This window comes from Euprymna scolopes, chromosome 18 (genome assembly GCF_053919585.1).
Source record: "Euprymna scolopes isolate OS-2025 chromosome 18, ASM5391958v1, whole genome shotgun sequence".
NCBI classification, from domain to species: Eukaryota; Metazoa; Mollusca; class Cephalopoda; order Sepiida; family Sepiolidae; genus Euprymna; species Euprymna scolopes.
The window spans coordinates 43,121,976-43,140,424 of NC_136499.1; the positions used below are offsets into that span (position 1 = coordinate 43,121,976).

At 33.9% G+C, this 18,449-nt stretch overlaps 1 protein-coding gene and 1 long non-coding RNA gene across 2 annotated transcripts in view; one reads left to right on the top strand and one right to left on the bottom strand.

Moving 5' to 3' along the window:
• Positions 1-18,449, bottom strand: part of LOC145297597 (uncharacterized) — a 32,182-nt gene that overhangs the window by 11,705 nt on the left and 2,028 nt on the right. The gene's annotated exons all lie outside the window — the stretch shown is intronic.
• LOC145297592 (nucleolar protein 6-like) overlaps positions 8,754-18,449 on the top strand; it is a 94,688-nt gene continuing 84,992 nt past the window's right edge. The window contains exon 1 of the mRNA XM_080143643.1: positions 8,754-8,905. Coding sequence (XP_079999769.1) covers positions 8,882-8,905 — 24 coding nt within the window. The 5' untranslated portion in view covers positions 8,754-8,881. The remainder of the gene's footprint in view (positions 8,906-18,449) is intronic.

Sequence of the window (18,449 nt, forward strand, 5' to 3'; positions counted from 1 at the left end):
ATATATATACGCAAAATGTACTCAGCAAAAGTCCATGTAAAATACTACACTAAAATCGTTTTTTCTATCAAGCCGGGAAATCCTCACGTGAAGTAGAGATTTAGTTTTTCAAGTTAACACCAGCTGGCAGTAGTTGTCACTCACTTAGACAACAGGATGGCGGTTCCAAAAGTGTGCTGTGTTCATCTTGTCATGGATATTGATGATGAAGTCTCGTCTCTATCAGGGAATGATAGATCGGATGATACTGATGACAGTAGAGATGAAGATTATTTGATAGGGGCTTCTAATTTAGACAGTTCTGGTGGGTGGGATGATAGCAGTAACTCTGAGCATTCCGATAATGACGGTGATCATGATGATGGCAGGAATGTACAGGTGTGTTTCCTATGTAGAGTGTAAATTGACAGGCACGCGATAGGTTTAATTTCACTGCAAATTTGAGCATTCCGATGAACATTTCTGGGCGCTAATGTCACCAGTAACTCCAATCTAAGGGAGATAAGCAGCATAGACATAGCAAAACTAAGTATATTTTCCAAGGTATAAGTTGGGACGCTTATCAACGTACACAAAACAAAAAGTAAACCACCTGTTACAATGAAACGATGTTAATTAACAAAATTTTTTAAAATAAGAAATTTGTTTTTTTGGTTTTAGTTGATCAGTCAGCGTCAGGATGATTAAATCTTTTTTTAAGGAGATTTTGAACTGTCAATTTCTTACTATGATTAAAGTTTAAAGTCAAGCATTATATGTATATATTTTTTAATTGGAAATCATTATTGAGATGAGTATTATTTATTAATTTATTCATTGCGGACTATTATCCTCAACTAATAAAGATGAGGATAATAGTCCGCAATAAATAAATTAATTATCAAGTTCACTTGTCTATCTAGACATGCGAAACACGGAATCTTTGTATTATTTAACTGGAATTCATCATTGAGATGAGTCTTATTTATTGATTTTTATTTATTGCAGACTATTATCCTCATCTTTTTCTTAGTTGTTTCAAACCAAAAAAAAAGGTCAAATAATTCAACCTTGATTACCCTTTGGGGCCTGTGGCACAGTTGACAGAGACGTTGAATCTCTATGGTTCCAGGTGAGAATTGTCTGAAGATAGCGGTTTCAATCCTACCCAAAGCCGGCCAGAGGCTTACTTGGCCAAAACATGGTGAGACAAAAACAACTACGGAAGGCAATAATTGCAGTGGATGCAGTCAGAAGATTCAGAGTTCCTATCCCGTCGCAGTTACCACCTGACGAAGGCCAGAGGAATAGTTGGCCGAAACATCATGAAACAACTAAAAAAAAAGATGAGGATAATAGTCCACAAAGAATAAAAATTAATGGAATCTTTGGCCTTGTTAATATTATATCAAGAAAAAGAGGAAATTAATCAGAATTATTCAGACAAACAAAAAAGGAATGAGAGAAATTGTGATGTTTATTTAAATAAAAAAAATGGTACTCTTGCAGAGAAAAAACCATGCTAAAATAATGTTATTTCGAAATCCATTTTTAAAATGGGGACAGGGATGATTTTTTTTTTTTTTTTTTTTTTTAACTATTTTGTAGTTTCACCTAGCAATTTAATAAACAAAAGATATTCCTACCAAAAGACACATCCGAAAATTGTTGGGGACGAGAATTGAGATGTTCCACCTTCATCACATGAAATTTCTTTGGCGGAAAAGGGAGAAGTACCCCCCCCCCCCGTATAATTATTACCATCAGGGAGCAATATGTAATATTTTTTATTTTTGTTGATTAACAAGTTTATTTAATTTTTGCTGTTGAATTAATTAACATTGTTTCATTGTAACAGGTTGTTTACTTTTGTATTGTGTACGTTAATTAATAAATTTATTTTGTTAATGAACATTGTTGTATTTTAAGTTTGTTAATTAATTCGGTTTCTTTTTGAAATTTCCGGGATTAACTTCACCTGGCGCTTGCAGGTATAGTATTTGTGTATTTTTTCTTACTGCTTCAGCAATTTCTGGCACTAATCTCATTCAGGTATTGTTTAATCACTAACTTGTTTCCTTTTTGTGTAATCATTTTTTTCATTTAACATTCTTTCATTGTTCTATTGATTAATTCAGCGTCCCAAATTATACCTTGGAAAATATGCATATTTTTTGCTATGCATATGATGGTTATCTCCCTTAGATTGGAGTTGATATAAGCGCCCGTTACTGATATTCAGAACCCTTTAGAATACTTTGTGTTATTTTTTGATGATGAGCTAGTGGATCTAATTGTTGAACAAACTAACCTTTTTTGCACAACAGTTTCTTCAGGAAAAGGGCGCTCGTCTGAAAATCAGAGCTTTTGCTAAAAATTGGGTCCTCCATGAATGAAAATGTATTTCAGTAAGGAAGCTTTGGTTGAGACCTGTTTCGTAGGCAATTGACAGGGAAAGTTTTTTTTTTTTTACTGTGCAAGTTCATGCACTTTGCTGATAATATACAGAGGACTCTAATGTGCCAGTAAAGCTTTACAAGTTTTTACCTGTTTTGAATTACACTTATAGGAAATTTTTTACTGTGTAAATCGCAGTAAGAGATGTGGCTGTGGATGAGAGCCTCATTCTCTGGAAGGGCAGACTTTCTTGGAAGCAGTATATTGCACCTAAATATGCATGCTATGACATAAAATCATATAAATTGTGTGAATCCAGTTCTGGATACATTTGAGATTTCTTTGTTTACACAAGAAGGGAAACTGAATACAAGCCCAAGTACATTCAGGAGGAGTTGATGGGTAGCAAAGTAGTTCTCACTTTAGTCCTTCCCTTTTCTTGGTAAGAGGTATATGGTGAACATGGACATCTTTTAATTTCCCACATTTGTACGATACACTGTGCTAATAATACTGACGTTGTTGGTAACCTCAGGAAGGAAATGCCTAAGGATCTGTGGAGAAAAAAAAACTGAAGGTAAAATTTCTGCACACTGCAAAGGAAACTAATGACCTTGTGTGCACATTCGATCTAGGTAGTAGAGCCGTAGTGTGTGGAACCAAATCTCCACGTTTGGCATACCTAGACCGCCTTCAAAAGGATGTAGATAGCAGACATCATGACAGACCATAAGGGCCTTTCCAAGCCATAAGAAGTTGAAAAGAGCCCTCTGCAAGTATAGCAGTGTATCTGATGGGATTGGAAGCACTGATAGATGATAAATAAAGATTGGATAGATGTGGATATTACACACCTCCACTCTCCCCTTTAATGAAAGGTTTCTACTGATCCACAGCGCAGCTGCGGACCAAACCACTTTCAAAACCTCTGACCAATTTTTCTCCAGCTGGAGGTCAGGACCAAACCAGACGTGGAGTATCTTGCAAGGCCTGTCACTCCAACTAAAGGGTCCCTGAAGGGGCATATCCCTCCAGGCACCAATGCACAAACCCGAAGACTTGTCGCAGTTAATTTTGGCCCCTGTTACCGTTTCATACAATCTGATTTCTACACCGACGACACTAATCTCAGCACTGCTTGTTACAGGCACAGTCACGTCGTCAGCATAGGCGGAGTACTTTACCTGGTCATCCGCACCTGGCAAAGTGATTCCGCGTAGGACCGAATTCACCCTTAGCCTGCGCAAAAATGGCTCAATTGCAAGCACATATAACATGCGTGAAAACAGGCACCCTTGATGAATTGAACGTGACAAACTGAAGGGTCTCAACCTCTTCCCATTCACTTCTACCATCACTGTGGGGTTAGCATAGAGAAGATGAACGCACGAGTGAAATTGCGGGCCAAAACCGGCCACCGACAAAACAGCCCCTAAGTACCAATGGTCAACCCTATCGAAGGCTTTGGACTGATCTAAATTGATCAGCGCGGCCTCAGTAGTGACTTTTTCTGTCATCAGGCGTATCATGTGCAAGTTATCCTGGATTGTCCTGCCCTTCACGGCACACATTTGCTCAGGACTAATAAGACAAGCCAGGACAAGCTGCAGACGATTTGCGAGAATCTTGGTCAAAATCTTTAACTCAGCGTTAAGCATCGTTAAGGGTTGGAAATTACCTAACCCATCCCCACCATCTTTGCTTTTACGAACAAGTTTTATCACACCCATGGTAAAGTACATAGGGATTGAGCCGTTCCTAAACCATGAGTTAAATAAAACTGTCAGCAAAGGGACAAAGATGTGTGACACGAGCAATGTGCCTATCGGCCGCTTGCCTAAACTCCTCTGCATGCAGTTCAGCCGCCATGTTTGTTGCTTCTTGGGGCATTCTTTTTAACCTAGCCCTAATCACTAAAGCTTGGTGCTCCTTTTCAGTAAGGGAGGCAAGCTGAGCCTTAATTACATTAACGCTTGCACTATCCCCCTCCTCCACCGACCGATCTAATCTAGACTCTAGTGTCGCTTTAGCTGCCCTAGAATCTAGGTTGAGTCTTTTGCTAAAGTTGGCAGAAGAGGACCTAATGGCTTCCTTAATTTTTACCCACCATTTATTCCCAATAATTGCCCCCGTCAATTCCCATTGTAGGGTTAGTAATAGCCCGTCACGGAAGCCCTCCACATCGAACAATGACATGTTGAGCTTCCAATAACCGGCTAATCTAGGCTTAGGTCTATCTAAGTTTACCAGTACATGAACAAGTCTGTGGTCCGAGTAAACTATATTGTGGAAACTTGGACAATTCAATACTCCTACATCGACTCGCCTAAGAACCGATCGATATAGCTCGAGAGCTGTACCAGACCAGAGCCATGTCTACCTGTCCAAGTCCACACTAAGTAAGTAAGTAAGGGCTTTTCATTTTGGAATTTGTCAATAAGATCCAACTTGTCCACAAATTCATGAAATAAAGCAGCATCCCGATCTCTGTTAGTTCCCCTAGAAGGTAACCCAAATCGATCGATCTAACTTGGGATCCAGGACCGCGTTCCAGTCTCCCGTTAAGATAACCGTTCGAGAAATATCCATGAACTGCTCGATTTGCCAAAAAAAAGACAGCCAGCTCAATGTGGTTATTGGGTGCAAAAACCCTAATAAGTTGAAACGCCCTACCCTTTATGGTAACATCCAAAACACATAGTCTTCCCTCCGGATCCATGTAGCATGGGTCACACAACCCATCTAGGGACCTTTTAACTAGCCAGGAAACCCCTCTAGAGTGAGAAGTAAAGTACACTGAGTAAGCTCTAAAGGTCTTAGACAGCGCACGTAAATGGTCACCAGGAATAAAGTGGGTTTCCTGCACGCAACAAATATCCACTCGTGCTGCAGGATTAATGGGGGTATGACACCAATGATTTCGCCAATCGTTTTTATAACCACCGGTTGTGCTAACCAACCAATGAAAATCTTCCAAAGTTACTATAAAAATTGTCGAATTTTAGATTCAATCAGTTCGCCATTAACTACGTCATGGACCGCATGTGATTCTTCGCCCCCATCTTTGTTACTAGCAATTACTGCCGCCATCTTTGTTACTTAAAATACTTCACACTCAGTGTCGAGACTGCACTCTGTTCAACATATCTCAACACTTAACACAAGAAGAAAACCATTTATTACTGTTCAGAATGTGATAAGGCCCTTTGCCCTGCACCATGTTTTGAGGTGAACTACACAGTGACCAATTGTGTTGCTGCTAATTAGTAAGATTCAGATTCAGTTTTGCTGAAATTCTGGTAAAACTGAGATTTTTATATTTCTGTGACATTTATTCATTAAAGGATTACATAACATGTTAAAATTACAATGCATGGACTAACATGGAGTAAAATGGAAAAATGAGTGAGAAGCGTCCAAAAAACAAAAAGATATGTCAAGCAAAAAAAATCCATCTTTTATTTAGTCACCTGAACTCCTAACAGCATCGGTCCTTGATATAACCTTAAACTATATCCAGTGGTGAGGTCCCAGCTTGCGGGCTTGAGGGAGTGTGGAGCCACCCTTTAATTGCCATTGCTCCCAGGTCCACTCTGACCCGGGGTAGTAGTACCTGTTAGGGTCCCAACTATGGATTAAATAGAAACCGACTTGTAAACAACAAATATATTCTATTAAAAAAAATTTTCTTCAAAATCTTTGGATTCGGCATTAAATAACCTGAAAAGAGTTGATATGCCGTAAAACAAAACAATCAAACAGCATCTAAATTTATGTGATCGTATTTTTATATCTGAAAGGTTCCAGGTTCACTTTTCTTTTGTGGGTACATGGTCACTTATTGCTATGCCTCACCATACCGTTACCACAATTTAATAGAAGTTTTTCATAGGTATGTTAAACTAAGTACCATTATGGTGAGTTCCTTTAAAATTACACACTAAGTATGTGCATTAACGGCAAAAAGCTGATAGGGGGACATAGTTTTGAAAGCCAGTCTACCATAATTTTTTTGTAGGTTTCCGGTTACTTTTTGAATGTATTTTAAAGATTAAAGTTAATTTCCAAGAGGGAAAAAATATTTTTTACACATGAAAGAAAAAGTTAGCATGAAAAATGTTTTCAAAGCAACAAACTGACATGCTCAGCTAAATTTTGAAGTTAAATTAATTCATTGTAAAAATCCCTTGAAAGATAAATATTAGTTTTCTGGGACTATTTCAAAGATAATTAGTAAAGTGCTAAGATATTGAATTAAAAAAAACAAAAAACACCTTTTTTGTACAAAAAAAAAAAATAGCTTATTTAGCCCCCAAAAGTAAGAGATTCTGGCTTTGCAAACTCAAAACAAATGAAATGTCGTCTAGCATGAGTTCTATGGAAGCCCAAAATGTCAGAAAGTCAAAAAACTATCTGAAAATGAAGTCGTCTAGTTGAAGGAAGGGAGCGGGTGCAAAACCGACTAGTTTTTTTTTTTTTTTTTTTTCCAGCCGTGCATCCATACATTTCTATCATGAACGTTTGTATAATTTTTACCATTTTTTAATTTAATTACTTTTCTGTGTTCTTGCTTTTAGATGTTTATAATATTTTTTTATTTTTGAAGATTTATATAAAAATTGTTATGCTGAAGATTACATGTTCATTCATGCAAAGAAAAAATTTTGAATCTTATTCCTCACTGTGGGAGAGAAATAAATACACCATCTTCAGCAGCAGGAAGGTGATGATGACTCAGTGGTTCATGATACAGTTGGCAACCTGGGTGTGCCAAGTTCAAATCCAATTCATTCCACAGAAGCACTTTCACTTAGGAATGTTGTCAATCTTCACATGGTCCCTCTTGTAAGTATCCAATGTCTTTCTGGAAAGAATTTTTAGCAGTCACCATAACATACTATTTTCTCTTGTGGATTAATGCCCCCTTGCTGACTGATGTAGCCATGCACTGACCAGTCAGCTAGTAGGGTGCATTAATCCTATATGTCCCTTAAGGAACTAATTACCCCTGTCAGGAACTAGCCAGCAGCCAGCAGAGGAGCTCAGACCACCAAAGAAGACAGATCTCTCTCTCCTCTCACTTTCTGTCCAATGAATCATCCCACTTCACTGAAGACCTCTTCTGGACAACTTGGGGACACTTCAAGTTTCTGCTTCCCAACATGTCCTAGAACTTTCTATTCCTTTCTTTTTCTTTCACCTCGGGCACAGTCCTTCTTCTTTCAAAATAAACTCTTTCATTGTTTTGTTCTAAAAATAAAAAAAATTTAAAAAAAAAGGTGTTGGTTAATTATTCTGTGTTTTTGTGTTACAAATTAATCTTTTATTCGGGGTTTTATGTACTTATGCATAAAACCTACCTAAAAATTATAATGAGAAAAATATCGGGGGGAAATGAATGCCAACAATAATCATCTGTGTTTCTGAATTTTTTTAGATGAGAAATGATCATTCATATTATTTCGATTCTTCTCAACTTGAGTGTTATTTTCACAACGTTTCGGTCGATGTAACCTCCAACTTTCTTAAGGTACATCTTGTCAAATTTTAGAATCTGCACAGAATTTCGAATGGAATCCATCAGAATTAGCATGATCTCGTTCCATCAGCCATGATTAGGTAAGTCATAAGTAGGTATTTATTTGCTTTCCCATGAAAGCAAAATATGACACAAGGTCTTTTTAAATGTGTGTGGGGGGGGGGTGCAAACCAGCTCTCCAAAATGGGGCACTTTGGAAATGGCAAAAATAAAATTCTTAGTATAGAAGGGTTTCCCCCTCCATTGACTAAAGACAAATTAACTTGAGTATAGCATCAGAACAGATCCTGACCTACGGCAGGTAATTAGAAGTCATAAGTAATTCACAATTGTATTTTGAGTCTCGCTGGCACTGAGGATTGAACCTTCAACCTCCAGAAGAGTGTAACAACTGAATGTTATTAAAGTACTTTATCCACTGTCATGTTGTGAAAATAACACTCACGATCAGAACAGTGTCCCGAATAATCCAAATAATCATCTGATTCATTCGAAATGAATAAATGATGATCAACAGCAACTACGGCGGCTGGTTGTGATTTTCAAGCACACGTGTTTTTGGGGATTTTTTCTGTTTTTTTTTTTTTTGTTTTTTTGTGTGTTTATTGTTTTGCTTTTTTTTTTGTTGTTGCTCGAGATTCGTCTGCAAAACTTTTCTTAGCGAGTTTGCGCATGCGTCAAGTCCATCGATCGTACTATATTTTCTAGTACTATTCTAAATGCGTATTTTTTTTTTTCGCCTTTCTTTTGAAAGCTATCATTCTGAAAAATATCAACTTGCCTTGTATCAAATTAAAACGGAGTGTTCAAACTTTCAGTTTATCTAAAAACAAAAAAAAAAAAAAAAACACATACGAAAGTAACTCTGCTATCACAATCGATGGGAGAGAACTTGAATGCCTAATGCGGTGTTCGATGGCACGTGTATATTGAATCAATTTTGTGTCGCATACGAACGAATTAAAAATGACTAAAGTAAAAGACAAAGAGGTAAATAATTTTTGTTTTATTTCAATACTATATAACATAGTTTCTAAGATTTATGTTTATTTCTTCAATCAGGTTTAAAATAACCACGTGGTAACTAAGTTTTCTTTCGTTGGTAATCTTTTCGTTTCTAATCGGGTGTTGTTTTTTTTCTTTTTGTTCTTGGGTTTATTATACACATATATTCGAAAAAGTTATCAAAAAAACAAAAAAAAAAAACAAATATATAGCAAATGTTATCAAGGGCAAGATAAGTTACTTTTCTATCTAACTGGACAATTTTTTAGTGTTTTTATTTAATGTAAAATGATTATTCAGTTCGAAAATCATACAGTGTTTATCGATATATTTGAAATAGACAAATGGCGGCGAGGTCTCTGTTGAACACGTTAAGTTTGTGAAAATGAGTTCAAACTAAAAAATTATACAAAATACTGTTAAAAACCAACTCAATATATGTTACCGTGACATAGGCTGACATATATTAAGTTTCTAATAATAATTTGTATGACTTAATTTGAACTTATTTTCCCCAGACTTAACGTAGATAAAGATGGGAAAAATTATTTATAGTGATTCCGGTAATTTTTTTACGACGTGACCCAGTCACTTTTTTTTTTTTTTTTTTGCCCAATACGTTTAAACGACCTTTATAAATAATTTGGGTAAATGTTACCTTACGCTACAACGGAACACCGACCGCTCTAATTTGGTTTTTAAGGGGTATTCGAGGTCACTGACAACGAATCTGATAATCAAACTTGCCGCAAATTTACCGTTTGCATGGTATGAACCCCTAGCCCTCAGGACTTATGTGACATTTCACCGCCTTCGGTAGTGTTTTTCGGTGCAATGGTCCTGATCCACTAGTAATCTTTTTTACTATAAAACTCTGAAAAAAATCTTTATAATGTACGTACTTGTCACTGCATGAAAATGTCATATTCCAAAAAACATTACGTAAATCGATCAAGTATTTTTTTTTATTTAAGAAAATCAAATATTATGAGACATTTTATCGAAGAAAAATTTCCCACCATCTTGTTTTTGAATGATAACTGCTAGCGACACCTGTTGGGAATATAAGATCGGCAAGGAGGCAGACAATCGACTTTCCACACTATAGAAAAAAAACTTGGAAAATTAAGACATTTATAAGTTTTTGAAGATGTTAAAAACGAAAATAACGTTTAAAATTTCAGCAAACGAATAGTTTCCAAGATATGAAGAAATGTTAGTTTAAAAAAAGTGGGGTATCACTTTTCGGCAAGACTGGAGTTTAGGTGGAAAAATAATCTCGAACCCTTTATCACATAAAAGGAACTAATTTCCCTAATCACCGGTACTATGTCAATAATATAGGTATTTCAGAAGTTGTTTTTGAAAACAACTTAAAGAAGCCCAACTTTTTTTTTACTTATTTATTTTAAAACGTTTCACGATCTTTTTTTCACGAGTGTTTTGTACATATTCTATACTTCAACCTTACAATTGAATAAAAAACAAAACTTTAATTAAACTTGGAAATAAAAGGTATTCATTGTGTAAAAAAAAAAAAAAAAAAAACACGGAACATATAAAACATTTAAATATGAATAGAACTTTTCATAATTGTAACCTACGAAAACCTTTTTTATTTTAATTAAAAGCAATATAAAAAGTTTTTTTTTTTTTTTTTTTTAAGTTGTTTTCAAAAACACCAATATTATTTATATATTATTAACATAGTAAAAATACCAATATTATTTATATATTATTGACATAGTAACGTACCGGTGATTAGGGAAATTAGTTCCTTTTATGTGATAAAGGGTTCGAGATTATTTTTCCACCTAAACTCCAGTCTTGCCCACTTTTCTATAATAATTTAACGTATAATGATCACCCACTTTATGGCCACCACTACCACTAGTGTAAAACTTTAATTTACGCCGCTGAAATACACATTTACCGGATTTTTGTTGGAGGACCGTCAATGTGTGGGTGTTCAATTTACGTAAAATTCTTCATATCTTGGAAACTACTCGTTTGCTGGAATTTTAAACGTTATTTTCGTTTTCAACATCCTCAAAAACCTATGTTTAATTTTCCAATTTTTTTTTTTTCTATAGTGTGGAAAGCCCCCTTGCCGATCTTATATTCCCAACAGGTGTCGCTAGCAGTTATCATTCAAAAACAAGATGGTGGGAAATTTTTCTTCGATAAAATGTCTCATAATATTTGATTTTCTTAAATAAAAAAAAACTACTTGATCGATTTATGTGATTTTTGGAATATGACATTTTCATGCAGTGACAAGTACGTACATTACAAAGATTTTTTTCAGATTTTTATAGTAAAAAAAGATTACTAGTGGACCATTTATAGACTTGCACCGCGGTTATTTCAAAGAAAGTAAAAAAATAGGGGGGGTATTTCTTTTTTTTTTGTCTTGCGTAGTTTTAATGCTTTTTTTAATTTATTTATTAATTTTTATTAATTTATTGTTTTTTGACAACTTTTTCGAATTTGTGTACAGTAATGCAAACCCGTTTTTTTTTTTTTTAATCATTAACCAACTGAACCCTCATGTGAAAAGTTATAAAAAAAAAACTGCAGTTTTTTTTTTTTTTTTAATCTGAAACTTCAGTCTGTAATCAATGATATTAACATGTAAAAAAAAATAAATAAATAAATAAATAAAAATTGTGGAATTTAGAGGGAGGTGTAGTCTAAACAACGTCCGCCAAATAATTAGCTTCGCATTATCTTGTAATTTCATTACGTGCCCCCCTCCCCGTTTCTGCACGCGGTATAAACAAATATGGCCGTCACTTCACATCGCGACATGCGGAAAATTATGTTTGCAATATCGTGAAAACTAGTCAAGTTTTTAAAGGTAGGTTGTGTGTTTGTCTACCAGATCATATTTACCAAAAATTAATTCTAAAATTTAAATGAAATCTTGGGCGTTGAGTTCCATGGCGGCCATCATATTTAATAGCCGCTCCCTTACAAAAGGCTAGCGCATGCGCGAATAACATTTTTAATTTATTTACTTACGTTGGCTTATTAACGCTTTTTAAAGAATATTTTTAAAAAGTAACTAAACCATTCATTGATAATTTCTCCCTTTTACGAACAGGTAGATTTGCCGTGTAGTTGTACAAATATCCTCGAACCATGTAATAAAAGCGACTCGTTCTGTACCGATTAATGTAAACAGAAGTAACTGTAAAATTAAACCATAATTTTATTTGGTAAATACATATACGCAACAACAGAACACCGACCACTCTAATTTGTTTTTTAGGGGTAATTGAGGTCGCTGACAACGAATCTGATAATCAAACCCGGGGCAAATTTACTGTTTACATGGTATTAAACCCTGAATCCACGAATTACTTTCCGCCATTTTAAAGCTTCCGTTTACGCTACGCGCGGTAACATAAACGATGGTTGTTGAAATGTGCCTTCACGTAGCAAACTGCCTTTTCACATGTCGGAAAGACTTCTTTCAGAACAATTAAAAAAAAATTTAAAATTCGAAGCAAAAATTGTCTAAAACAATTTTTATAAAAAATACATTACAGTACTTTGGGGGGATTTTTTTTTTTATCTTACGTAGTTTTTAATGCGGTTTTGGGCTAATGATACCCCTCAAGTAGATATACGAGAGATATATATGACCAAACATACGATTGTTGATTGGTGTGTATTTTTTTTTTTTTCCGGGAGGTATGCGGACAGTTGCTTGAAAGGAATAATCCACGATCTGTAGGTGGGAAAGATGATTCAGGAAACCGAATCGAAGTGGAAATAGATGAAACCAAATATTTCCACAGAAAATATCGACGCCACTGGGTTTTCGGTGGTGTTCAAAGAAACAATGGGTCCTGCTTCATTGCCGAAGTGCCAATATAGGTGTATCAGTATTTGGGGGGAATTTTTGACACCCCCAACTGTGAATAATGTTACATTTTTAGTAAAAAAAAAAAATGTAATTCTTTTATATGTTGTTCGAAATCGAGAGAGAATAGAAGTTTGTTTGTTTTATTTTCAGCAATTGTATTGTCATCTGCGTTCAGTCAGAACCCCCCCCCCCCCCGAAAAAAAATCACAAGGAGAGAGGATATGAAGAGATATATAGAGAGTGGTCAAAAAAAGAAAACAAAGAATAGCTAACGAGCGCTGACAGTAGAGGAGAAAAAAAAAAAGGAAAGAAACCAGCGTTCGCTAGCTGGTTGTATAGAGAGGGGGAGGTGAAAATATATATATATATATATATATAATATAGAGAGAACAGAGTCTGAGGGAAGCAGGCGACATTGGGAACAGATATAAGATTAGCAGTAATACTACGGTGGATAAAAGATGAGGAGGTACTCTTAATAAACATTGGAAAAGGAGTCTATTTGATATATTTGGAGCCAGTTTTTAAGGAAATCGCAGAAGAAGAATGAAGTAGAGTCGCTAAGACTGAGTGAAGCAAAATCTCTCTCTCTCTCCCTTACTCTCTCTTTGTTTGAACTGAGCAGACAACAATAACCAGTATGAAAATCTCATATTGAGATCTGGCATTTTTCTTGAACATTCTCTCTCGATCAAGACAATTTATTTTCTTTTATGCATTACTTCTTTAAATTATCAAAATAATTGCATTTTTATTTATTTTTGTGTTGTTATAAATAAATTTACATTCATAATTCCCATCGGCCTTTTGTTTGTTATTTCAGTTGTGTTTTTGTCTTATGTTTTACCGTTGTCTCTGAAGAATTTGGATAATCCCTTCCCGTATTTATTTATTTATTTATTTATTTACGTTTTAATCCCGGAAGAAGAAAAAATTTTTATTATCGTTGCGATCATATCTCTACAGTTCTCCGTGGAGATAGAGTCGTAACAATGACATATAAAAAAACTTGTAATTTCTCATTTAAAAGTGGTTTGTTTATTTTCTTGATGGATTATACTTCCAAAATAAACTATTAAAGTTGTATAAAAAGTAATAGAAATATTATTTTTTATCTTTCAAAAACCAGTGTTTACAAAGTGCTGGCACGCTTCTAGGCAGCCATTTTTTTTTTTTTTTTTTACGCAATGAAATCAATTGATTTTTACGAAATATCTATCAATTTATCTATTGATTCAATTTTTACGATATTTTCAGGGTCAATGGGAAATTTTATGCTCTTTCCAATAAACCGAATATAATATTTCAGACAAACGTTTTTTTTTTAACCCCCCCCCATTTTGCAATGTCTATTTAGATTTACATAATTAATGTAACAAAGTTTTATATATCACAAATTGAACATAAAAGGTCAAATAAAATATTAAAATTTCAAACAAAAAAAAGAATAGTTTTTTGCCAATTTACCTGTAAAGTTCAAAGTGTAAATCCTTTTTTATTTATTTATTGTTTTTTTTTTAATGTTTAAAAAAAAAAAAAATTCTCTGAGTAATTAAGACTGACAATATATTAAAAAGAAAGTTCTGTTATTTCTCTAAGATAGTAAAAAAAAAAAAAAAAAAATCAAAAATAAGTCGTTCAGTCAATGTGTAAATGGTCAAAATCCATAAATGAAAAATATACACTTTGCAAATATGGTAGCACAATAATGACTTCTACTGAAATATGTGAAAAGTACACAAGGGAGATTAGGCTTCATGGCATATTTATGCCTTGAATACTTATCTCCCTTGTGTATTTATTATTTGCAGGTCGAAAAAAAACTGAACAACTTATATTAAAAATAAAAAAATGTGTTTTTGTTCGTTATTATTACATTAAATGTTTGTTTATTCATATAGGTTAAATATGAAGAATTCCACCCATCATTCATGTTGGGTAAATATGAAGAATTACTCCACCCTCGAAAATTCCTTACAAATTTTCACTTTTGAAGGTTTTCAGGGGCGCTGAAAACGGAAATAACTTTTAAAACTATGGCAAACGAGTAGTTTTCAAGTTTCAAGAAATGTTAGTGGTCAAAAAGTGGGGGTCACTTTTCTATAATTTAACGTAAAATGAGCACCCACTTTATGGCCACATGGGGGCAATGTACAATGAACACAATTTAATAGAAAATACTATTAATGCTTATTGCTTAACATACCATGGAACAAGTAGCTTCCATGAAGAAATGCACAGTTAATGTCGGTGCGTTAACAGTTAATTAAGCACCTAATTGTATATCCTTCTTAACCGGCATGGTTGCTTTGCTTTTTTTTCCCCCCCCCCCCGATCCATACTTCCGTACATATCGAAGTGAGAATTCTTTTTACATACGGGTATTTAAAACAGGTAAGTGATTTTTTTGTTTTCACAGTTAGATATATATATTACATCCACATGAGTTACGTTTTTGTTTTTCATGAACTTTTTTTTTAATAAAACCAATGAAAAAAAAAAAAAAAAATTGTATATTTTTTTTTTCGGTGAAACCTTTTATGATATTAAATTTTGGTCTTTCCTCATTTTATTGAAATAAAAATTATGGTTTGAAATTACATTTTCATATTGTTAAAAGTTTGTATACATGGAGAGTCTATTTAATGAAAAGTTTTCAATGGCGACTTGTCCAAAAATTCTGATACACCTATCAATACACTTCTACTTTTAATCCAAAAATGGATTTTGCCGGGAAGAAGAATCATGTCTGATAAAAGGGGTGCATACTGGTGACTATGAACACAAATATACATAAATTTCGTTGATTCAGAAAATCCAGCTATACACACCCAAACAAGTGAAGGGCTGTGAATGCACGCGAAGCGCAAGCTTAGGCTTCAGTGTGGGACAAGCAATGAGCTGTTCCCATCTTATTTAAAAGAATTTTTGAGGAGAAGGAAATTTTAAAATATTTTTTTAATAATTTTATTGTTTGTATTTCAGAAATATATCATGGGTTTGTATACTATACACATATTTGAAAAGGTTGTCAAAAAAAAAAGAAAACAAAGATATAACAAATAAATGTTATCAAAGGCAAGATAAGTTAGTTTTCTACCAAACTGGATAGTTTTTTATTGTTTTTATTTAATGTAACATGTTCATTCAGCTCGAAAAACATGCAATGTTTACCGATGTATTTGAAAACTGCAAATGGCGGTTCACTCTCTGGTGAACACGGTAAGTTTGGGAAAATGAGTTAAAAATTTTTTAAAATATACAAAATACTGTCGAAACCCCACCGAATATGCCAGCCTATGTCACAGTAACATGTTAGAAATTCCATTAATGGGTGCTTCTGCAGTTTAATTAACTGTTTTTCCGTAAGTAATGTGCCAACATTTACCATTTCACAAAAATTCTGTTTACATTGGGGAGTGGTGGTGCTGAAGCACGCGCCCCACCCCCAAAAAGAACAAAAAACATAAAATGTTTGGTCATGTTTTTGTAAACCGCTTGTGAAAACTTTTTTTTTTTTTTAGATCTATTAAAAAGCATTGAAACTACGCAAGACGAAAAAAAAAAAAGAAGAAAAAAAAGAAATAAACCACACTTTTTTTTAAAAACTTTATTTGAAATGACCGCTTAAAGATTCCTATGCGATATAAGACTAGATATGGGCAAAAATAGGGGGATTTAGTTTTGAAAGCCGATTCATCATAATTTTTTTGTAGGTTTCCGACTACTTTTTGATTGCATTTGAAAGATTAAAGTTAATTTCCTAAAGGAAAAAAATATTTGTACACGTGGGATAAAAAAAAAAAAAAAAGTTACGAAAATGTTTTCATGGCGAGCTAACAAATTCAGCTAAATTTTTAAGTTAAATAAATTCATTATAAAAAATCCTTTAAAAGAGAAATATTAGTTTTCTGGGTCTATTTCAAAGATAATTAGTAAAGTAAAATCCTAAGATATTGAATTAAATTAAAAAAAAAAAAACTTTGTTTATACAAAATACAGCTATAAAGGTTTGTAAACACGAATATATGGAAGCCCAAAATTTCAGCTAATCAAAACGCTGTTTCAAAATGAAGTCATGATAGTAAAAGGAGGTAGGGGACAGGGGTGTCAGATTTCTTTTCTTTTTTTTTTTTTTTTTTCTCCATGCGTGCACCCATACATTCCTAATCTGAACGTTTGTATCAATTTTCATCATTTTTTAATTTAATTTTTATGTTCCTGTTTTTAAATTTTTTTTTAATTATTGTTCGAGATTATATAAAAATTATGTTACGCCGAAAGTTTCACATTCTAGCGAGCAAGGAAATTATTAAAATCTTGCCTATAAAAATTCTGCGAAATCTGTAATTTAAAAGAAAAAGTAGAAATATTTTTGCTATTATAATTTTTTTGTGGGAAAACATTAAATAAACAATGCTTAATTCAATGGTAATATCGGTAGTTCGAGAAATTCATTTTTCTTCGAGTTATATCGAATTCATTAAAACGGACTTTATGGCTTCTTTCGTAATGTTCCTGCAAATTTTTTTTTTATTGTTACAAATTACGATGCTTTATTTAAAAAAAGCAAAAATAAATTCTTGCGTTTTTTATTTACTACTGAAAACCATAACTTTAGTAAAGATATTTTTTGTTTAAACAAAATAATACATTTCCACTCTAATTTAAATAAAAAATAATTAGTTCTTTATATTCCACAATCATTATTTGATGAATACTGAAAATTTCATTAAAATTGGTTAATTCCCTGATTTTTTGGTGAATTTTTAAGTAAAGGGAGGGGTCAAAATGTTTATACATTTTGAGCATCAGCATCCATTTTGCCCGTACCTAGATAAGACAGTACACCCCACTACACCCGTTCGCACGCAAACGTATCATGTAAGAAAAACACTACCGAAGGCGGTGAAATGGCACACAATAGTCCTATGGTCTAGGGGTTCATACCATGCAAACGGTAAATTTGCGGTTGGTTTTATAGGAGAGAAATGTTGTGCATTTCTCTTCTAATAATTACTTAAATAAACACAAGGCCAAACGACATTGCTTTTAACAAAACAATAATAAAGGGTTTATTTAGAAAAGGTTAGATTGTATCTCAGACTGAAGAGAAAGAAAGTATAAATGTCTGAAGGTGTCGTCTGCCATAGCAGTGAGAGAGGTCTGTATAGGTCGCTTGCTGGCGTCTCTGTGGCGATCGCAGCTGAGATCCCAAAGGGCTAAAAATAGTCCTTAAGGGGACAGCTCAAATGAATGTGCCCTGCCAACTGATTGGTCAGTGTGGCCGAATCACTTTGGCACTGGGCATTAATCCACTTATAGTAAATAGTTTAACTGCTACAGGTTTGATTATCAGATTCATTGTCAGCGACCTCGAATACCCTAAAAAAAACAAATTAGAGTGGTCGGTTTACCAGTAATTTTATTACTTACCAACTGGTGGCATGCGTATATTGAATCAATTTTTTGTCGGGCACAAACGAATTAAAAATGACTAAAATAAAACTCAAGGACAAAGAGGTTAAGGGTAATGTCCAGTTTCTTTCCAACTCCTCAAAAAACTTTAAAATGACGACTTTTATAAGTTTTAGTTAGTTTTTTTAGTAAAAAAAAAAAAAAAAAAAAAAAACAGCGCTGGTTTTCGGAGGTGCT